The sequence below is a fragment of the Bemisia tabaci genome, chromosome 4 (genome assembly GCF_918797505.1).
Source record: "Bemisia tabaci chromosome 4, PGI_BMITA_v3".
NCBI lineage: Eukaryota > Metazoa > Arthropoda > Insecta > Hemiptera > Aleyrodidae > Bemisia > Bemisia tabaci.
In genome coordinates, this window is record NC_092796.1 from 59,007,482 (window position 1) to 59,031,673 (window position 24,192).

At 40.2% G+C, this 24,192-nt stretch overlaps 1 protein-coding gene across 2 annotated transcripts in view; it reads left to right on the forward strand.

Moving 5' to 3' along the window:
- LOC109042592 (synaptic vesicle glycoprotein 2B) overlaps nt 1–24,192 on the forward strand; it is an 82,692-nt gene that overhangs the window by 14,450 nt on the left and 44,050 nt on the right. The window contains exons 1-2 of one of the 2 annotated variants that reach the window (XM_072300170.1): nt 15,856–16,015; nt 17,805–18,279. In XM_072300170.1, coding sequence (XP_072156271.1) covers nt 18,276–18,279 — 4 coding nt within the window. In that variant the 5' untranslated portion in view covers nt 15,856–16,015; nt 17,805–18,275. Of the gene's footprint in view, nt 1–15,855; nt 16,016–17,804; nt 18,280–24,192 lie in introns of those variants that run through there. The other variant, XM_072300169.1, reaches the window with a different exon arrangement.

The following is a 24,192-nucleotide window of genomic DNA, read 5'->3' on the forward strand; positions in this document are numbered from 1 at the left end:
CGTATTTATGGTCGTATGGAGCAAGTTTTTACAGAGAATTCTTTCCCATACGATCAGAGAATTATTTATTCTGAAGTCATAAAAATAATCAGAGTTTCAGTCTAAGCAAGAATATTTGACTATTTGCCTAGGCATTTGACATGATTCCTGATATGACTATTTGCGTGCGACACATATATTTTGAGTCCATGAGAATTTCGCTCGGTCGGGTGATCGTTTGATCTTGGTTTTATCACCAAGAGCCAACGCTAGCCACACCACGGTATACCCACACAGCAACGGATGCGACTTTCAAACAACCAAAAATTCAATTAATATGCTGCCAGCACCCATGTTATTGCTACGATTGCCATGTTGCGGGGAGAATGGGTGGCCAGGGGAGATGGGGGGAGGGGGCTGGTTCGTGGATGGTTCGCCACTTCAGTTACGTGCATAAATTCATTAACTCCCTGGAACATAGCCTCACAGGGCAATCAAGGCGACTGTTGCCGATTCGATTCGATACAATTCAATCTTCCCGTGGGACCGAGTTGCGTATCGAGGCAATACCGCGAGAGCCTCAGTACTCGTAGGAGTTTTCGCGGGATAAAGCTCACGTTCAATGTTCACATATTACATTCGCAGATTGCGATATTTTGCGGTAGCTTTATCGATATTCAATAGGCAATCGCCGTGAACATGAAAGTAGCGAGTGACGTCATGGCAGATCGCTGGTTTTCGCTCGTCCGTGATTTTGCTGCAATGTTGTCAGTTTTCTGATTATATCTCGTGTTTTGGGTCAAAAATCAATGAAAAAAATAGAGGAGTTTGCAAATTTTGGCAATGTTTCATTGTAGATCGGAGCCTTCGATGAGGATCCGTTGTCGATACTGTCGTACCGAGGAAAAACGAATCACGAAAATTCGAATGTCGCCTACTTTTCCCTGATAAATAAAGTATTCTGGAAGAAAGTCATGGATTTCTTCCTTTTGAATTTTCAGATATTTTAGTTTAAATTACAAACAAATTGGTCTGAAAAATTGGACGAAAAATATTTAAAACTTTCCCAATAAACTTTTACTTTTTCCAAGATAATTTTGCAACGCCTGATGGTTCATACGACGTTATCTCAGCATGGGTAGCATACCTAGGGTAGCACAAAATGCACAGGCCTGTAACGGATTTGAACCAATTATTGACTTTTTAATCCAATCAAATCCTTCAGAACTTTCCCTAAAAAAACAATTTCCATGTTTTTGTCATCCCATCCATGTCTCTTCTGTTTCACTCACTTTGTTTTCAGTGAGAGGCAATATATTACGTTCTAAGCGCCAAACGCGTAACGCAATTCTTTTAATACAATTTTGATACTGGCTGATTAAATTTCTAGTAGTAGGCGTTGGAAAAATGTCAAAAATGCCGTTAAAAATGTGACGGTTTGATTTTACGAAACTGAGCATCCATGATAATACTCGATACTCGATTCATAGGTAGATCCAGACACTTAGACCTGCGGGCTGATTATTAAAATTGATAGACAAAGCAATAGACAAAGAAGACAAAAAGGATATGGAAGGATCCTATTGGTGGAATCGGGTGACTCCAATGGACGAAGGAGGTAGTTAATAGACTGACTAACGGCAACCGACGAGAGACCCTTCAGTCAGTCCATCATTTTCTCCCTTAGTCTATAAAAACCACCCATTCAACCAATAGGATCGCTGTATACTCCTTATGTCCTCTTTGTGTATCGCTTTGTCCATCAATTTCAACAATCAACCCGCTGTTCGTTACTCTCATAATCATAAGAGTAACGCGTAATGCATAAAGCTTAAGGCGCGAAGCACTTCGGGGGGTTGGACCGTGAAGTGATTAGGAAGCGTGCCCTCTAGTTGGATTCATAAGTCGAAGTATGACATAATGTCATCTCCCCCAGGCCTGCGGAACATATTCGCATACTCGTCGCTCCTCTGACGTAAGGGCGGATCTCTATCACCACATGAAACCCCGAAAAACACAGAGTCAAATGGAGAACAGGGCTCATTTGGAAATCGAGATACGCCCTTACGTCAGGGAAGCGACAATATTGCTCCTGAAAGGGATAGGGGCCATTATTAATTTCATCACGCATCGTGAGAGGGGGGCAAAGTCCGCGAGACGTAATCGTGACCCGCGGGGGGGGGGGGGAGGACAGAGGATTTTGCGGTGGATGACGTCACTCACCTAAAAATGAATCGCTGAGAACTTAAAATTCAACGACCTTACCAAATTGTACTGGATGCGATCAGGATCCTCTTTTCATTTACGTATTTCGTTTTGATGTGGAGGCATTTTTGGAAGAGAGGCTAAAAAATTCCCTTTGGAGGTAGAGTAGAAAGAGAGGATAATCCAGAAAGCGGTGACAATGATCATCCCTGAGAAAAATATTAGGTTTCTGGGAGGCAAGACTCTTTGGAAACTTTTGTTTCCGTTACGCCTCTAGTTAGTCCTGATAATGTATGCCTGTGCTGCATTTGAAAAGCACAATATGATTTCGAAACGAATTTTGGACGGAAAGAGGGAAAAGCCAGTGGTTTTTGACAACATTGAAACGAAATTAATTATGCTCATTCTAAGTTCGATTTACTCAACGGTTGATTTTTATTTTGACGCGAACGTGTAGCACTGTAGCAGTTTTAACTGGACAGCGTCATGGAAAATTGCGGTATCTGAATTTTGGTCTGAACTCTGGATTGGAGTGAAGACCAATTAATTACGTATAGATTCGGAATATCATTTACTTATAGATCAACTTCTTCCCGTTAGAGCCGCATTCAACCTCAACAAATAGCCGTCGAGGCTATTCAAGAGACTGAAAGAATCCTTCACCCAAAATTTGCATAAAAAACAGGGATCATCCATATTTGTCACGTTTTTGATCGAATGGGGTGAAATATTTTTGGGGTTTTGATGTTGCTTTGGAGGCTTACTTCTATTTTTGATTGCTAAGACATGTTGCCAAATAATCTATTGAACTAATCATGAATTAGTGGATGCACAATGAGGTATATTGCCGTCCAAGACAAAAAGTCCTAATGTCATCAGAAAATTTTTAAATTTTTTCCAACAAACTATATACACAAACAATAAACGAACATTCAGCTCTTCAAAGTTGTTGAATGACTGAGACATATCACTGGAAATTCACACTGAAAAAAGAAGCATACCAGCCATATATTTTATGGCATATCGGATTTTTGTGTTCAGGAGCAGTATGTGTCAAAGATTAATGCAAAATACAGAGTAGAGTTACGGTATTTTTGCTTCGGTCAGTAGCATAGATAAAAGGGAGCCCTTGAGACGAAGCTCTTAACATCTTTAAAAATCCTCTGGCGATGTAGCTATTTCATCATTCTATTATTTTTCCATGCTCATGATGCATTTTTCTGGGGAAACTGACGAACGCCCAAAATTATGTCAATTACTGTAATTTGTGATCATTTGGGACTTCAACATTCATTTATTACCGCGTTGACACCGTGCTGTGTGCCCACAGTTATTATGGTTCCCAAGAAACTTTTCTTTCTTTCGTCGAGTGCTGTTGGGACGTTTAAGTCGTCACCATTTCTCTGAAGGTTATTCTTGTTTCCGTTGTGCAATACCGTCCTATAAATTTTGACCTACAATCGCAAATCCTCTCATCGATAAAATAGAGCTTCCTGTTGTAAATTTTAATTATTATCTTACAAGTTCGTCGGAGATTCACCTTTTCTTGTGCAACGTACTTGGGATCCTTGTTTTCACGGTTAGTTGACGACATTACCTTAACTGACTCAATTGTTATTATTTTTCAGATTTGTTTTCAAGTCTGACTAGATGACTCATTATTTCATCTAACGAGTGGCTGAGCTCAAGTTTTCCTAGCTCTATTTTTAGGATTAACGTGGTTTTTCTAACACCTATTTATCACACCATCGTCATACGATAATCTGCTAGATTGATGAATTGATCGCGACCTTCCTTCATTCAAACACTTACTAACATTTGCGATAATATGCTATACTACACCAGAATCTCTTCATGGGGTTGACGATCCTTTTTTAATTGATATTGAAATAAAAATGGCTATTATATGAGCTGACAAAACTTAAAATTGACAAGTTCTTCCGGGGTTTTCTACTTAAAAAATAGTAGCTCTGATTCAAATATTTCTATCTAAAGAAATTTTACCACGTTTCGTCCAAGAGTCATAAGCGATTGAAGGTGTCTTTCTCCCCACTCTCCATCCCTTGGAAAGAGAACAAGTGGTAAAAAGACCCCCTCTCTCTGAAAGACATACTTGAACAGTACTAATCTTAAAAAATGGGTCGTATTTAATAGGGCGGAATTCTGTTGAAAGTGGAACAATTTTGTTATGTTTAAAGTTCTAAATTGAATAAGAAAGACGAAAAGGAGGAGGCTAATGTCGCCATGGATTGAACAAACTTTCAATCCTGTATTATGGTAATAATATTTTGAGTGGTAATCCAGGATTGCGCGAAAGGTCTAAGAAAATATATGAGGATTACGCGAAGAAGGCAAAAGGATTGCGCGAGTAGAAACTTTAATATCTGCTACAGGAATGCGCGAATTTAACATGAAGTTAATTTTAAGTAGAAGTTTGGCAAATCAGAAAGTAATTGGAAAATAATCGCATTTTTATGTTAACGCTACTTTAGGTTAGTTTGTCGACAAGTCATCGATGTCTTACCTTCTCATGATAATTGAATTGAAAAGATTGAATAATGGTCGTGGGTGGAAAGAACTTTCCTAACTTTACTCGTCGAAACACAACATAGGCCTTTTAAGCTCTATTATTCGATGCCGCTATAATGCTAACGCAAATTCGAATAATCGCGTCAAACACAGTGCAGCCGGCGTTAAACGTATATCAGCGCCTATAAGACTGTAGGAATACTTCACGCACTGCGCCAAACAGTGCGGTCGGGGTAAAGCCCATATTAGCGCCTACAAGACTGCATGAATACTTCTCGCATTGCGCCAAACAGTGCAGTCGGTCAGTTGGCGTGACACGCATAATCCTACAAGACTGTAGGAATGCAGTAGGCCTGCGTGTCATCATTCTTGACTCTCTGCTCCAGTTTTTACCATAATTAAAGGATACCATGTATCCTCATTGTAACGATTCAGAAACTCGGATAATATTTAACTTTTTCTGTTCTTTTGTGCTTCATTAAAAGAAAATAGAACAAACGAAAATATCGCGTCGATATTTTCGATATATTTATTTGAGATCGTTCAGGTAAATTCGCGGACACTTTTCAGAAAAACTGTGAGTAGCTTTTTGAAAGCATTTATTAAAAACTAAAACGTAAAATAGGTGCATAACGTTTCAATCAGAGATAAATATACGCTTTTTTTCGGTCCATTAATCTCTTTAAAAACTTGAACATTGTTGTTCTACGATTTTTAACGTATAGTTTCTTTCAAAAAAGGGGGCATTCGCGCAATCCTATTGCAGCCATTCTGAGAGAGGAATTCAACTATTTTATCATAATTAATCGCCTGCAATTGTATGGGTTTCCAATTGCTAAATATGCAGGTGTTTGATACGCAGAAAACGTCAGAGCAACTTTTTATTTTACTCTTTCTTTTTCCGTGTGTCCTACTGCTGAGGTATACAGCTCAAAAATCCGTCCATGTATTTTTTTGATCTCAATAAGGATGCATTGTATTAGTATATTTATGAAGAAACCAACGCGACACGACGCGCTACGCTACGTAGGTCGTTTGTGATAACAGCTAGAAGCAACTATTCGTGCTCGAAGGATGGCCTTGTTGCATATTTAACAAAACAAAGGCGCTTCATTTTGTTACCCACGTAGCAGTCTTGCACGCTCTCTGTTTCAAGAGTCTCTAGCTTTCCACCCTTCTACTGACAAATTAAGGTACTATGCGATTGGTTCTAAGAGAGATCCTCAGGATGAATGTAAACAAGACTATTTCGATCAAATTGAAAAAGAATCCACGGTTCGGAGAGTTTTAGTCCAAATAAAGATAAATCTAAGTTTACAAATATCTTTCATTGTAAGTTTATTTCAACCAATTGAACGTATTTATGCTAAAAGGAAGGAAAGACAGGTAAGGAAGAAAGGGTGTTCTCGTTAATTGAGAGCTGTAAGAATGAATGTGAACAATAGAGCACCAGTGACGTCAGCATCGACGACGACGAACCTCTTTAACTCATGAACCCTGTCCACAACGCCCTTGTGATATGCCCAAGGCTCATGAGTTAGCATATTTTGGTGCTTACTTCCTTTTGATTCAATGTCACATCTTACTTTTCCACTTATCTAAAAGTCTTCCCGCCCACTTTTACATTATTTCTTATGCGGCTCAAAAACGAGCTCACCCCTTCTTTTCCACCCACTGTTTGTTCCTTTTAGCATAAATACGTCCAATTCCAAAGATACCGTGAGGAATTCTCATTTTGACAATCTGTGTAATCTAAAAACTTAGTCCTCCTAGAACAATTTTTGCTGAAATGTCGTTTGGTCCCTTTTAGTAAGTCATTCACAGGTGATTGCTGGACCGACCCTATAACTTTTCCATTTTTTTTCTGGATCAGAAAATCATGTCATAGAGGGTCAAGCACGGCAAAATAATCGCTAACATTGGTTTATGAGACCTCGATAATCGATCATGACAATGCTCTCACCACTAAGGTGCTCTACTTGTCACCGGCACATAATAATAATTACGGCTCGCGACCGGACCGAGCGAGGAAAAATATTTGATACAGAGATGGAAATGTGCAATTGGTGTCTATGGATATTCTCTTGACCTCGGCGTGGAGCGTTTGTCAAACGAATATTAATTTGAGAGTCGAGTGACGGAGCCTTGCGCCTTGTCGATCGGAATGAGTTCGACGCGGAGCGGAGGCGAGTGATCGATGCTCGAGCACTTCCGATCTCGAACGACGCGCCGCGACATCGCATCGTTGTCAGGTGTCAATGCAACCGACTCCAAACAACCGGGATCAAATATTGTCCCTGTCCATATTATTGGAGATCCGAACAATGTGAATCCAAACATTGAGATTGAACAGCAAAACAACACGTTGCCCAACAATGAAAGCAACTATCTGTAAAGGGATGGCGCATATCGACGGTGAAACTACCAAACCACGTATCTCGTTTGCGGTGTTTAAAAATCTACGCTCACGTTTTATTTTTTTGAAGTAGACCAAATCAATATCATTCCTTGAAATTTTCACGGAATTTTCTCCGCACAAAGAGGAAAAATCACAGAAATTTTCAAGACTGGATGTTAAGTAGTTTTTCATTTAAAAAATAAAGTATGACAAGAAGTCTGCGACGTCGCAAACCGAGATACGTGGTTTGGTAGTTTCACCGTCGATATGGGCTTTTTTCATCCCTTTGCTCCCTCATTGTTGGGCAAAATGTTATTCCAGTGTTCAATCTCAGAAAGTACTGCACGTATGGTGAGGCACATATGGGCTTTTTTTGGTCACGGGCATTATATTTTGACACTTTAAAAAAATCCTTGCATCTTGCAAAAGGGGTCCCCTCTTTTCTCTCAAATTCTCGTTGAAACAATTATTAAACCTCAGAGGGAACTACCGAAATTAGAAGAAAGAGTATCACGGAAATTAAGAATATTTGTCCGTATAGTAATTTGTCTGTATGGTAGTCTGATATTTGCCTGTATAAGTCCATATTGTAGTATAATATCCGTGACGCTCTATTATTCATGGTAGCTCTTTCCAAGCCAAGCTCTTTCATGTTAATTTTTTAACGACCCTTATCGTAAGAGTGTAAGGATATTTTTAAATTTGTTCCTCCAAATGAGCAACCCATTCCGACATTTTTAAGTGTCTAAACGTGATGCTTGTGTAAAAAAAGAAGATAAAAAATTGCCCGTATGTTGTATCTAAAATTAGGGAAGGAGACATTAGTCTACAAAAATCCGAAATCGCATCAGTCAACCGAAGAATAGAAGGGTGGAGGGGTGTTTCAAAAACATATTGGTGCAAATATTGCCCTAAAGTACCAGACTGGAACTATGACGATTGGTATGTTTAGTTCAAGAAACATAGTTTCGAGGAAAGCTACGCGAAATTTTAGTCTGCTATGTTCAAGATACGAAATGCCTAGATAGTAACGCAAAGTTACGACATCAGTTAGCACAAACTTACTGAATTGAACTGCTCGTATCTGTATCTTAGAAACACGAGAGAAAGTACCCGACATAAATCGCTCCATTGAAAAGATTCCTTCCGTGGATTAAGGTCCCTTTTTCTGTGAACGTTTGCATCTTCCCATAGGCAGCAATAACACTCATCTTCACCATCTGTGTGCCGAATATATCCGTCAGATCAAGTTTCACATGTCAAACGCAACGCGTTACTTATCGATCATCATACGGCGACAGCGTAAGGTTATTGTTTCCGGAGAGAATGAGCTATCAATGGAGGATCGCTCGAATATTCGCGCCTCTAACAAAATTTTATCGGCTCACTGGACACTCAAGTCCAAAATTTAAAGCATCTTTCACTACAAGATGTCGGGCCGCAAATCATCACGGAAGCGTGGCAACCGATCACACCAAGTCGAGTAAGCTTGCTGACGCGAGTTTTAAAGCGCCTTCAAACTAATGAATATGCAGCCCCATGACAGCTGTGCTCGAATAGTTATCGCCTCGATTTAAGACACCCTGTGAAGAACGTCCCGCATCACACTTGATTCTCGTACGAAATGCAAGCAAAACCTGAAGAAAATGGAGCAACCCTACCGGTTAAAATGGGTGCTTTCAATTGACAAAATAGATAAGTAGTAAACCAACTAAAGGTAATACACCAGAGACCCCATACAGTTGGTTCATAATTCTCTTCCTTAGTCTATATCAACCACCCTTTTCAACTAATTGGATCGCTCCATTTTTGCTGGGTCTACTTTGTCTATAGCTCTTGAGTGAGTTTCCAACTGCTCTCGTTCTACCCTGGTAAAAATTGGCAGTAGAATCTATGTTCCAAAATACCATAGACCTACAGCCGGCTGTAAGATTTCCAATAGCTTCTATAGCCGGCAACACAATTTCTTATGGCCTTTTATGGCTGATGGCAACTAAGCAACAGCCTGGCGATAAAATGTATGCCAAACGTTGCTAATTACGGATGCTAGGACTTAGTGAGTTTTTGGACTACCGCTCTCTTTTTCGGCCGTAGTATATCTTGATTTATTTTGCGAGGAAAGCTCCGTACTTTTGATGGATGCCTGCCATTCCTAACATGTTGGAGCGCCTGCAATTTTGTATGATACTGTGCAATACCTCTGGTGTGAAATAAATGCTTCAAGCGCCGCGGTGCGCTACGGCGCGGCGCGGCGGGCAGCCAGCGCTGAACGCGCATTGGCGCCTTCAAACCTAACAGGGATACTTCACGCATTGCGCAATGCGTGAAGTATCCCTGTTTGGTTTGTAGGCGCCAGTGCGCCGCCGCTCTGCTTTGTGTTAGACTCTAATATTTAATCTCGTGGAGTCAGCGTTTTCCAACTCATGACTTTGAAATGTTTGCACACTCTGTATGGATTATTCTCATTTTAATTGATGAAAAAAAATATGTAGTAAAGGAAAATATAATGTGCGTTTTGTAAATATTAAGGTGATTCCGTACAAACTTAAGGATTTACATAGCACACGAATTTCTACACAGTTTCTTATAGCCTTTTATAGCCGATGGCGAAAAAGCAACAGCCAGGCGATAAAGTGTAAAGCCCGGCGATAGGAACTATAGCCCGGCTGTATAATTTTGTATCGCTTCGTGTAGCCCGGCCGTATGCTTTTTTCCACTTTCTACAGCCAGCTATATGATTTTCTATCGCCTTCTTCAGTCGGCTATAGGAACTCCTACAGTATTTTGAAACGCAGCTCCTTTTGCCAATTTTTACCAGGGTATTTTTCAATCGCTTGCTTGTTTGACACGATGTGACTGAAATAAACTGCAAATATTGAATTGGCTCTTAGTTCGATATTCTATCATCATTTTCCATAGTTTGTCTATACAGCTTTGATAAAAACACATTATTAAATACAGAACAAATGGGTTTACAAGGCTAAAAAAATAGAATAAACACAACCGGGACGTTTCGGGCCAATTGCATGCTCGTTTTCTCGTTTTTTCAATTTTTAATTTTTTTAGCTTTTGTTCCATTTGAGAATGGGCATGCAATCGGCCCGAAACGTCCTGGTTGTGTTTGTTCTATTTTTTAGCCTTGTAAACCCATTCGTTTGGTATTTAATGTGTTTTCGTCGTTGTGTGCATTCGGGCGATTGTGTTTCATCTCTCTCTTATCTACAGCTTTGTCCATCAAGTTCAATAATCAGCCCGCAGCGGACCGATTATTGAAACTGATGGACAAAGTTCTAGACAAAGACGATAAAAAGGATTTGGAGGGATCCTATTGGTAGAAGCGGGTGGTGGCAATGGACATAGGAGGTAGGCAATGGACTAACTAACGGCAACCCACGAGAAACCTGACAGTTAGTCATCATTTCCTTCCTTAGTCTATGAAAACAATCATGTCAACCAATAGGATCGCTCCATACTCCCTATGTCTTCTTTGTCTGTCGCTTTGTCTATAAGTTTCAATAATCGGCCCGCAGGTCTCCAACGCTGCAGAAAGCTGTTTCCCGTGCGTGTAGACGCAGTGTCTAGCTCGCTGGTTGAGTCGTTGGACAAAGCGGACTTTGCCCTTTCGAAAAATTTAAAATAGCGTGAATTTTAAAATGAAACCCGCAACAGGGAAGCCGGACTCGATAGCGGCGGATCATTTCCGTATCCGGTTTGAGCGCGTGTGACAGCGAGCGAGTCACCCAGCGGTAGCGGCCTCATCTCGGCGCGGCGCTACCTCACGCGTTGCGTTCAGCCGTGCTTCACATTAAAGGGTAAACTTGTGCTTGTTAGTAACGAGCAAGAGTCCGTATGCTAATACGCATCGATATCCATCAATCTCCTCTGACGTGGTCGATGGACCAGACAGACCTCTCCCTCTCCCTCGCCATTGTCATGTCTCAGCGCTGGACACCGCTCATCAGGGAGTGTTCAAGTATTACGTAAAGCATGGAAGGGGGGGGGGGTGCTAAAGCTCGCGCCTCATGCTGTTCTGTTCTTTGAAAGGGGGGTAGAGGATAGATTCAGGTCATTTTTTTATGAACTAATGGAAATTGGGGAGGAGGATCTTTCCAGTTAGCGTGATTGTATTTTTTGGATTTCTCTGGAATATTTTGAAAAATTTTTGAATTTCTGCCGAAATATTTTTAAAGCGTTTACTTTCTTATATTGATGTAATCATTGATGTAAAGATGTGAAAAATATTTATACACATTGATTTCAACTTTATAGGGCAGTTACGTTGTGAGCGTATTTTCCATTTTTCATACATTTTTAAATGAATTGCATAGGATTTTTTTTTTTTTTTTTTTTTTAAATATTTTCAAATATTCCAATGCGGATAAAAAGTGCCATGAGAACGCTCCAGAAACACAATGTATTTTGTTGGTTATTATTAAAGCAATATTTTGACAAGAATGCCAATAGGAATACATACATTCAAAATGTTTATGCGTAATTAACTACTCGACGTCACGTAATTGTAAATTAAGTTCCGTACCTCTGGTACCAATTGTGTACAAGGAGTTAGAGAGGGGGTTAAAAGGCAAGCAAACAAACAAACCAACCAACCAACTAGATCTGAAGTTAAAATTTGAGTATACAATATTGGAACGCTCCCTCATAAATCACAAATTTGGCACGAAGACAGGGGAGAGTCGAGCGAATTTCTCTCAATCGTACGGACAAATTCCAATTTTCTAATCTTTTAAATTGTATGATACCTCCTACCTTTCCATTCTCATTATTATAGTTTCAAGTACTTTGCAAAAATTCCTTCAATTATCTCATGACCGGAAACTTCCCCTCGTCAGACTTATAACTAGCGGGCAGCGATAATTATACGACTGCACGTAATTATTGAATCCATGATGATTCGACGACATTGATGGCTAAAATCGAAAAAAGCGTAAATTCGATTGCGAAGCTGTACATTTTCGCTCAAGTTTTAGGTTTTGAAAAAGAAACTGACCAACAGTTTTTCTGAAAATTTCTGTGAATTTTCTTCACTTATTCAGACATATTTACAGACAATTCCGAAGAGATATTGTGATTAGATCACGCTCAGATAGTAAACGTAATCGGAGTTTTGAGACGCCGTAATGCAGATACAATTTTTTCAGAGGCGAGTTCAGACATTTCAATTGGAGGGGCAGAAGGGGAGTCCGGGAGAAAACCTAGAAAATTTTTGAAATTTTGGAGACTCTGATATGCTCATTGAGCCAATTTCCTCATCAAGAAATGCCAAATGTAAGCGTTCCTCTTTCTTATCTCCTCCGTTCCTTCCAGCTTTTCCCCTTCCCTTTTTCCTCCGACTTTTTCTCGGGCAAACGGGAGAAGCGCACGCCCCCCCCCCCCCATGGATCCGCCCATGGCATTTTTTGACTTTTGCCATCGACATACAGCGCTAAGTTGAACAATTCCTGCTATGGAAAAAGCCGTATATGAACATTCGCGAGTTGCCAAATTTCCCTTGATAAAGCATGCATTTTTGACGAATTCATGCACATTTTTCTTTGAGATTTTCAGATCTTTTAGCTTCATTTGCTTACAAAATTGTCAGAAAATTTTGGAAAAAAAATTTCACCAAGTGTCCAGTAAATTCGGTATTTATGGAAGGAAACTTGGCAACGTCTGAAGGCTCATACGGCGTTTTTCCTTGGCATGGTAGAATAGGCCCATGTACCGAAAATGTCACCAAATAAATAAATAAATAAATAAAATAAGATTTTTTCCGAATGAGCCGGCAACGGAGCGTGAAAAATTCAAAATTCGCATGTATCAAAGTGCATGTTGGCTCGGCGCACGGGGGGTGGGCCGCGAGGGGGAGGGGGGAGGCGGGGCGAAACCGCGAGCGCTAATCGATGAGAATGCGGCGCTCATCAAAAAACGATTAGTCGTAATGAAGTGTCACGGTCACGCGGTAATACGATTTCCGATTGAGGCGCACCAAGAGTGTTGGATTTAAATACCTGCTCCAAAAGAGATGGCTGATGCCGCTGATGCCGCTCCTACCGCTTCGGCTCCCGCGTCTACGCGCGCGCCGCAGGCCTTGAAAATGTCAAAATAAAGACGCTCCACATGACGCATCCTCTTGTCGGTTTTTCACCGGGGATGAAACCCACCCGCAATCCATGCTGCCAAATTTCCTCTCATAAAACACATTTTTTTTTTCGGAAAACTTGCACTGTTAAAAATGAAGGAGCAGAATTTTGCGCCGGAGTCTACACGGAAAAAAAAAAACTTCGTGCATGGGACCCGAAGTTGAGGTCATATGGATCTCTGAAGTTTTCTGATCACGCATCCGAAAACTTGAGGTGGCGCTGCCGAAGTTCGGATCAGACATCGAGGCACTTCGGTATGTACCGGAGTACTTCAGATGTGTGACCCGAACCCTTCGGTATATATCGAAGTACTTCAGATGTCTGACCCGAACTTTGGCAGCTTCACCTCAAGTTTTTAGGTACGTGATCCGGAAACTTCAGAGATCCATATGACCTCAACTTCGGGTCCCACGCACGAAGTTTTTTCTCCGTGTATATTACGCCCAATCTTATTTGACCAGTGATAATAATGTCACATAATGTTTATAATAAATAAGAGGTGAATTAGTTTTAGCCGGTCGGCTCCTCTTTATACTCATCCTCATGTATTCTGAATAAATAGAGACAAACCGGCACTACTTAGTGACCGTTTGTTTCGTGGCAGATCAGCAAAACAACACAAGAAATCTGTCATTCAATAATAATTTTTCGAGTTTCACCGACCTCTACCAATTTTTTCCAAATGTTTCTCGTGCAGTTTTGTTGTTAGCAAAACGTTACTACGGATCTGGGTGTTTTCATTGGAAATTTTAGAACCACCTAGTGCGACATACACACAAAAAAAAATGTTTATAACAATAACATTTTTTCAAAACTCCCAATGTTGATGGATCAATGTTGCATTTTGATGTCCATTCGTTGCAAATAAATGAAAAATACCTTCAGGTGAAAACAAATAGGTAAAACTAGATTATAATGATACATGCAATGGTGCAGTTGTGCAGTTGTGCAGTTGTGCAGTTGTGCAGTTGTGCAGTTGTGAAGTTGTGAAGTTGCATTTGTGCATTTGTACAGTTGTGCAGTTGTGCAGTTGTGAAGTTGTGCAGTTGTGAAGTTGTGTAGTTGTGAAGTTGTTAAGTTGTGAAGTTGTGTAGTTGTGCAGTTGTGAAGTTGTACAGTTGTGAAGTTGTGCAGTTGTGCAGTTGTGCAGTTGTGGAATTGTGCAGTTGTGCAGTTGTGAAGTTGTGCAGTTGTGCAGTTGTGCAGTTGTGGATTGTGCAGTTGTGCAGTTGTGAAGTTGTGCAGTTGTGCGGTTGTGCGGTTGTGCGGTTGTGCGGTTGTGCGGTTGTGTGGTTGCGCGTTGTGCGGTTGCGCGGTTGCGCGTTGCGCGTTGTACGGTTGTGCAGCATGCAATGCAGTTATGGTTACTCGTGGCATAGTATAATGACGAAACTGAGTTGACTGTATAGCGCCTTGCTGCAACTATTCGTGTTCCACGGATGTGAGTGTTGCATATTCAAACGTTGAAGGCGTTCCCGCTTTTACCACTTCTTCAAAGATACAAGGGACTAGTTAGCTGTAGCACTCTAATAACAGAGTGCTTATGTAGGGAGAGTATTACAGATTAGTGTACCTACAAAGGGAGAGTGCGGGCACGTCAAAATATGGAGCTCTTTGGGCCCAAAAGGGCGGCCAACCTTCACAAAAAATGTCCGTAACAATCTCTAGATTCCAAAATCACACCAAGAAGGCCATGGGTGTTCTTAAATGAGTAAATTTATGCAAAAACTGAATCAAATACATGCTTCACAAACGGCGGGTTGTAACAACTCTGGATAATCTGAATTATATGTTGGCTGCCTTTTGGCCCTTGGGCTCCTAACCAACCTCAAAATTACCGTCATGTCCGTCCTTCCCCTGCATAGGTACTCTATTACCATTTAATGACATGAGGCCGAAGTATCTATAAGGCTAATAATTGAATCGGTCATTCGTTAAAAGACTCAAGCCGGCTCAGCTTAGAAACAGTATGTATCACTAGTTTCTCAAGCACATAAATGTTTTTACGGATGAGCCAGATTTACCTCCTAATTTTAAAATGCAGTCCAATTATGTAACGTGTAATCAATTAAATTGCCCAATTAAATTTGGCAATAGCTGATGTGCCTTGGTTTTGTTCTGCACAGAGCGGTCCAAATTGACAATTTCTCAATAAAAAGCTTCCAGAGACAGCTTCCAGCTTCCAGCTTTTCAGAGGATGATCCAGAAATTTGGCAACACCTGATTTCCTCCATTTAAACCTATGCAAAATAATCGATTCATGTCGGAGCGCCTGGCCGTGGCCCCCTCCAAGATTCGATACATCTCCATAGGTTTAAATGGAGAAAAGACAATGTTGCCAATTTGCTGGATCCGCCGACGTGTTTATCGTAAGAGGTCAAAATGGACAGTTGGCGAATAGGAGTGCGGGTGGTAGAGAGAGGACCGGCGGGCGTTTGCGCGGTGCTGCAACCTGAAACGCACCAGCAAATGAATGAACGAATCAACGGGACTAATCATAATCGTACATACTCCTGCATCGTCCGAGATAATGCCCGACGTCCACGCTCGTCAAGACAATCCTATCTGGCTAAATTGATCTGCGCTCTTCTCTCCGCTCGAAAACAACCTGCGTCTGTTTTTGTCGCAGCTCTTGAGCACTCACGGTCGCTCCAGAAAAAAATCCCTATTTCCAACATGTGTTCTCTCGAATAGTTCAATTACTCGATTTGTGGTTTTGCGGTGACGTGATTCGACCAAAGTTGCTAGTTATCACTTCGAAGAGGTAAATTTTGATCTTTTTTGGTTGCTTTCATACGCGAGGAGCTGCGGGCTACACTACGCTCTGTTCAGTCAAAGTGAGGCCAATAGGTCAGTTGCGCTGGTCTCAGAATCGTGTTTGGATGCTTGATTCTTGTCAATCAGTGAAAAATATCAAGACCGGTCCAAACCGCAAGTTTCTAAGTTCAAAAATAACCGAGATATCGCGCTTTGAAGAAGTCGGTTTATGACGTCATCCACCTCGGTAGTGACACGCTTAGTTTCTTCCAACTTGCTTTTTTCAGTTAGGGAGGTGCACATTTTCTCTGGATACTCCATGTGTAACTCGGATGAAAGCAAGGTGGGAGAAACGAAGGGTTATCACTACCGCGGTGGATGTCGTCATAAACCGAATTTTCCAGTGCTCGATTTCATATCGGTTAATTTTGAATGTAGAAAATTGCTATTTGGACAGATTCTATCAACATGTTATGATCCCAACCTTTTGACGGTCTGATTTTACATTGACCTCAGATCGATACATGCGTAACCCGTAGGAAGTCAATTAAAGTGATGTAAACTTTGTATTTGAAAAAAGTGCATATAATCAGCAGTACACGTGACCAACTCACTTTTACACCTCGCGGATAAAAAAGAATGTTTGTGGTTACTCACCACATTCCTGATTATGAATGATCGCAGGAAATCTAGAAACAGTACTAGATCTCCATCAGTGTTAACCTCATACATTTTGTTACATTACGCCATCGTCTAACACCAATACATCAAAAATAAGTGTGGTTTCATCGAATTTAAGCTCGTGGTGGGATATTAGCATATTTAATTAATTAACTTCGGTATGCTGTTACGGTAATACTGCGTCAACATTCCGAGTTGTATTGCAGATATTGGGAAAACGAGAACGAAGTATTCGAAGTAACTTTGAGGTCCAGGTCAAAAATTGAACTTTTCATTGTTTTTGTAAATTTTTTCACGTTCATTGCGACAGAATCGTAAGAAAACATGTGTCCACTAATAGGGAAAGTCGATGTTGTCACACATATCGTTGCGGAACACCGTTGTTCACCCAAAGAAAGTATGTTTCATCGGTAGTGATATACATTTGGTAATCACTGACAGAATCTAAACCGTAACTCTAATAGGACCGCGTTTAGCAGAAAGGAACCAAGCCACATCAGCTATCGCCAAATTTAATGCAGCAATTTAATTTTTTACACAAGGACGTTTGTGCGGATTCCTTTGAAAATCATAAGGAATTTGCCTCGTACTATGCAAGAAAATTCACTAGAATTTGCACAAAAATCCGCACAACCGTTTTAATGAAAAAATTAAATTGCCCAATCAAATTTGGCAACAGCTGATGTGGCTTGGTTCTTTTCTGCTAAACGTGGTCCGATTGCATTCGCCAAAAGTATGGTAAATTCTACTTATGGCTGACTATCTTTAACCTTCTGTGTCATAAATCGAGTAGACTCACGATGGAATTTATCATACTTCCGGTAAAATTTGCCATATTTTTCATGGTGTACATATATCTGAATTCTGCGGATTTGGTAATGTAGTGGCAATGTTGCTACAATCATTATTGCTTTGAAAGGTGAGTGTAACGTATGACCGAGGCAACTTACCCGTCTCCATCGTATTGAAATGAGAGGCTCTTTACCTCCATTTCACTTCTCGCTGAACTTAGGTTTCCGACCTTGACAGGGGCTGTTTCTCGTACTCCTCTTCCATATCATCTCTTTCAAGCGCCGAGTTATTGACAGTCGTCTTTTTGCCTCTATGTGTTTCAGATCGGCTGCACTTTTGGACGACTCGAAACCTGACGGACGTTCGGATGAGTGTCGGGTGGATCTTGATGTTTCGTTATTCATGATCAGGAAACGAAAAAAGGTGAACGATAAAGTGCATTTATTGGTGTTCCGCGATTCGTGGGATTGTTTATTTATTGACTAAAAATCGATCGTTAGTTGATTTAGTATCTACATCAATTTTAATCTTTTTAAATCCAGTGATGTGACTGCATAAATTGTTCCATTGTCCTCAGAATTTCATTCATTCAAGTTTCATTCATTTCCCTTTTACACCCACCGCACAGTGATACCACTCGCTTTTTTGTTCAGAAAGAGTCAATACCTACAACCTCCAGGAATAACTCAAGTGCTATTTATCGAGTTGAAAAGAATTTAAATTCAATAAAATTGGAAATTCAGTGACAAGTGGTTACGAGCAATTGTGATCTCTATCTTCGTGAAACATCGATTATGGGTGAGTTTATTGTTTTGCTTCACAAAATTTTATTTCCAGGACCTGTAATACAGGCTTATAATAAATCAGAATTGGACTTCATTTTGCAAAAGGAAATGACAATTTCCAGCTCATCACAAAAAACACTTGTGCACATGGGAGACTAAAAGTACATAAACTGAGCTAGAAATTGTAGTTCCTAATTGCAAAATGCTGTCCAATTACAGTCATAAAACAAAAACGCGCTTAAGAAGAATTCAAAATTTTGGTGCTTCTATTCTATATGATAATCAAAAATCTCACCCTTAAATATAAATTCCAAAACAAAATAAACCGAATGGTTCATGCCTTATCTTATTCTTTCTTTTAATTGAAAGTCATGCGCAAAAATTTTCAAAATCTGATGAGTCAAAATATCACATGCGTTCCTCATCATCTAACCTTGCAACTTTTTTGGGGAGAAATATTATAGGTTACATTTCGTCTCCACATCAATAAATTTTTAAAGTCAGAAAAAAGCGGGAGAAATAATACCTCGCAACAAAGTCTATAATTTATTCTAAGTCACATGTGGACACGATGGAATAAAAAATCTCTAACGCGTATAGCCCAAGCTTTTCATCGTGGGAAAAATGAATTGAGGTAAAATTATGAAATTTTTTTGACAAGTACCTACTTAAACTTTTCTCTCCGACATGCCGGTTCAATTTCGTTGAGTGGATTGCAGTAAAAGAAAACGAAAAAAATAATTTAAAGACTATGCAAGAAATTCTGCCATGCTGAAGATAAACGCCGTATGAATATCCGCGAGTTGCCGAATTTCCTCCGATAAAATGCCATTTTTTAAAGGAAATTTATGAATGTACTTCCTTGAAATTTTTGGGTACTGTAGATTGAATTGCGGACGATATTCTGTGAAAAATGGGAGAAAAATACTCACCTTTTTTTCAAACGAACGCGCATTTTATCGAAGGAAATTTTGCAACGCCTGATAGATCATACGGCGTTTTTTTCTTAGCTGAATAGCAGAATATCGCACTTAGGATCCAATCCTATCACGAGTGAATCAAGGTGAGGTATACGTCCGGGTGGATTGCCTTCCCAAGAAAGCAATTTTTTCTTTCTTTGATTAATTTGAAAATTCTTCAGAATGCTTTTTCTTGTTTTAATTGACTATTGTTAACAATGTGGTACAACGACAGAGAGGAAGGTCTCTCAAATTTACACTTCAGTAGCTGCAACCCACTGCTGACACCATGCCGCGTCGTTTAAGCGTTTTTCTCGTGGTCTCAATGACGCTCTCTTCCATTCGCGGCCTTTAAGTACTTTTAACGTGTGTCTAACCTTCCCCTCCATTCTCCTGATTCATTTTATGCGATAGTCTAAAGTTCTAAACTTTCCATGTGCCGAAATGTGTACCTTTGGAGCCTCCTCCCTCCTTCCATGGGAGCTTTTTGATCTTGAACCCTCTTGTGAAAAACTTCTAATGATATCACAAAAAAAGGTTGTTGCATGTGCTTAACGCGTGTTGCGTGTTTTTTGCCCACTCGGCCCATCCTGTATTAAATCATTTACGAGCGAAAAGGGTTCACGAAAAGACAAATGAAATGGAAAAAGTGCATAGATCCCAAGGAAAATTTTCAAGTCAGAAACTTCGCGTTTTTAAAAAAGAAGGTGATACAGCTAGGGAAATACCGGAAAATTTCGTCACATGTTCATAAATATCAACGCTTATTCTCGACCATTGAAGTTCCATCGATAAATCCCTCCGTAAAAGGTACACAATTTGTATAATACTAAATCAATCTTCATGATGAATGACGTACGTAAAAATTTAGTTAATTAAACGTTATAATCTTTGCCTCACAGATAAGTAACGGGTATAGTGACTAATTTTATGAGCAACTCCCACTTTAAGTAAATTATTTAGCAAACTGCTAAACACATTATTCATTGGTCATTATCGGTCAAAGACGAGAATTTCTAACCATGAGACAGTTTATTATTTGCATTCTTCAGCTACTCAAGTAGCATAGATCGCAATAAATTACAATTACGTAGTTAAATTATTGATATTAATGTCAAGTATGCTGTATTTTAACTGATTGAAGGGGCTCCTTCGATAGGAACTCGTAGAATTTTAAGTCATTTTTGTCCAGTGTGTGGTATTTAAGCTATCACATCCGACCAGCGGGCCGATTATTGAAATTTATGAACAAAGCTATAGGTAAAGAAGACAAAAGAGATATGAAGGGATCCTATTGGTGGAAGCGGTTGGTTCCAATGGACAAAGGAGGTAGGTGATAGACTAACCAACGACAACCCACGAGAAACCCGGTAGTTAGTCCATCATTTACCCCTAATCTATAACAATTACCCATTTCAACCAATAGGATTGCTCCATATACCTACTCTTTATGCCTTCTTTGTCTATCGCTTTGTCTATCAATTTCAACAATGGAGATGTTTCATGTGTGAGGAATTTGCGATTTAACTGTTGATTCTTATGTAAAAGTTTGCGAGAAACACGATGGTGCCACTGGAATTCTCTGAAATCAACTCCCAAACTCAAAAAAGCTCTCAAGTTGAGGCAAAATGGAGGGGATATCCCACGCTATCCTGAGAGTCCACATCTACATCAAGACAAACTCTCCATGCAAAGATAGGGAGCAAATACATTAGCAGGGTTGCCGTATTGTCTGTTTTGGAGTCCCCAAATAAAGTGGCAGCCCTGTCAATGTATTTGCTTCCTGTCTTTGCATGGAGAGTTTGTATTGGTGTAGAGGTGGACTCTCGGGATAGCGTGGAATATCCCCTCCATTTTGGTCTCAACTTGAGAGCTTTTTTTAAGCTTGGGGGTTGATTTCAGAGAAAACCAGTGGCACCATCGTGTTTTTCGCGAACTTTTACCCAAGAATCAACAGTCAAATCACAAATTCCTCACACATGCAACATCTCCATTAACCCGGAGAATGGTTGCTGCTTATATCCCTAGGTGAAGAGGCTCTAGGATTGGTTACCGGGAGTAGCGGCAAATTTTCTAACGGTGCACCTACGTGGACCCGCTAAAACAGATTCCATTCAACCTTAATCCGTATAGATTATTAGATTCTAATGCACAGAGCATGAATCTATCATACCATTTAAGTCGTCTGGGAAAATACTATCCATAGGTTCCAATACGTTAAAATTAGGGAAAAACGAGGAGGAAGAAAAAAAGAAAACATTTATTTTAGTGGCTGACGTATGTTAATGACATATTCTTGGATGGCACGAGGCAAAACGGAACCATTTTTATGGTATTCTCCGTTAACTGGATTTCCTTTTTGGAAAAATGCCGTTCACGCGTTCAATCAAATCCGTGATCCCGACGATCATTAGGTTTCGAATCAATTGAGATTCAAAGCCGCCTCCACAGAGCGCACAGCAGGCGGCGGAATTTGGCAAATGTCACGGGATTCGCCAAGCTTTACCGTGCGGATGTGTTCGGCGACTCTTTGTCCGTTCAGATTCGGCATTCGCACATCATGACATTACCCTAATCCACGGCTCATCGCTTCTTGACACGAGTCACGAGTCTAAAAACGCATGCCCTTCGTCTATAAAGTGAGTGAAACGGTGATAGTTTCCTCGGTCTGGTAGATCATCAAGATGTCGCATACAGGCGTGAGGACGCGAAGAAAACCTCCACTAGGGATCCAAGAAGGAGTTTCAATAACCCAAGTAGCATTTTTCAACGGAAAAATCGCAATTTGCTGCGATTTTGTCGGCGATAAAATCGCTAAGATCATCAACATCTGAGCGATTATCCTCAAGCTTGTTGCAATAAAATCGCGATTTTATCGCCCGGAAATTTATCGCAATATTATTGCAACAAAAATCGCGATACATGGCGATTTAATTTCGATTTTATCGACGAAAATTGATCGCAATTTTATTGAACAAAAAATTGCGATGCAAAGCGATTTAATCGCCATAAATTGCAATTTTTTATTCGATGATATTGCGATAAATTGCCACCGATATAATTGCGATAATCAACCGATAAAATCGCTCTTTATCGCGATCACTGCTACTTGGGAAGGGAAAATGGAATCCCGAGCAGTTTTGATATTTGCAGTTGATGACAATACTTATCTTGCATCTATGTCAGCCGGCTCACTGTGGACCGAGTCTATAGGAGAGGTCGGACAAAATGTGAAAACTTTAAACGCTTATAACGCCGTTTATATAAAACTTTGGGGTTCTCGGAGTGATTCCATTGGTTCATTCCATTCTTCTCAAAGCACCCCTTGTAATTTAAAATGTGACGAGTTTTAGTAAAAAAATTTCATGTCTGATTCTCTAATGGACTCGATCCACTGTGCGGCTGTTGAGTTGCTTGTATTTGTGAGACACATTGCTCGACTCCTTTATTAACAGCCGAGAAGAAAGTGAATTTTGAACTTTGAGTGACGCGGCCCCAATAATGGAGCTTTTCGATTCGTCGATTTTTGAACTTGGAGTTAGATGGTAGTGAAAGCAAGTTAAAACCAGACTTCATTCGCTTGCAACGACGTACTTAAATTGAGGGGCGTGGAGAACAAGGGGCGTAAGTGCAATTTTTGAAAAAAGTTGAGATATTAATGATTTCGAGTAAAACTAATCTTAATGCACATTCTGTGAAAAATTCGCTCCTAAATTTAAATTTTTAAGCATCGAAAAGTCAGTTTGAACTTTCTTTCCGCCAGGAGGATCCGTGTAATTTCAAAACTTCAAACGATCATTTCTCAAAATTGCAAAAACTGCACCTATGCGCCTGTTCTCCAAGCTTCTCAATTGTACTGAAATTAAATTTGTGGTTTTGAGGACCCTGGTAAAAATTGGCGATAGGGGCTGCGTTTCAAAATACCATATAAGTTCTTATAGCCGACTGAAGAAGGCGATAGAAAATCATATTGCTGGCTGTAGAAAGTGGAAAAAATCATACGGCCGGGCTACACGAAGCGATAAAAAAGTATACAGCCGGGCTATAGTTCCTATCGCCGGGCTTTACGCTTTATCGCCTGGCTGTTGCTTTTTCGCCATCGGCTATAAAAGGCTATAAGAAATTGTGTAGAAATTCGTGTGCTTTTTGTAAATCCTTAAGTTTGTACGGAATCACCTTAATATTTACAAAACGCACATTATATTTTCCTTTACTACATATTTTTTTTCATCAATTAAAATGAGAATAATCCATACAGAGTGTGCAAACATTTCAAAGTCATGAGTTGAAAAACGCTGACTCCACGAGATTAAATATTAGAGCCTAACACGAAGAGGAGCGGCGGCGTATTGGCGCCTACAAACCTAACAGGGATACTTCACGCATTGCGCAATGCGTGAAGTATCCCTGTTAGGTTTGAAGGCGCCAATGCGCGTTCCGCGCTGGCTGCCCGCCCGCCGCATGCGCCGCAGCGTACTACGGCGCTTGAAGCAACTATTTTACACCAGAGGTATTGCACAGTATCATACGAAATTGCAGGCGCTCCAACATGTTAGGAATGGCAGGCATCCTTCAAAAGTACGGAGCTTTCCTCGCAAAATAAATCAAGATACTACGGCCCAAAAAGAGAGCGGTAGTCCAAAAACTCACTAAGTCCTAGCATCCGTAATTAGTAACGTTTAGCATACATTTTATCGCCAGGCTGATGCTTAGTCACCATCGGCTATAAAAGGCCATAAGCAATTGTGTTGCTGGCTATAGAAGCTATTGGAAATCTTGCAGCCGGCTGTATGTCTATGGTATTTTGGAACACAGATTCTACTGCCAATTTTTACCAGGGGAAGCCAGTGCTACCAAAGTAATTAAGTCGAAACTTACACGGAAAGTGGTCGAAAACTTATAAATTACATAATAAAACTTGCTCGGTCATAGTTTAAGAAGTAATCCAGTGCCTCGTGGGTATTTAA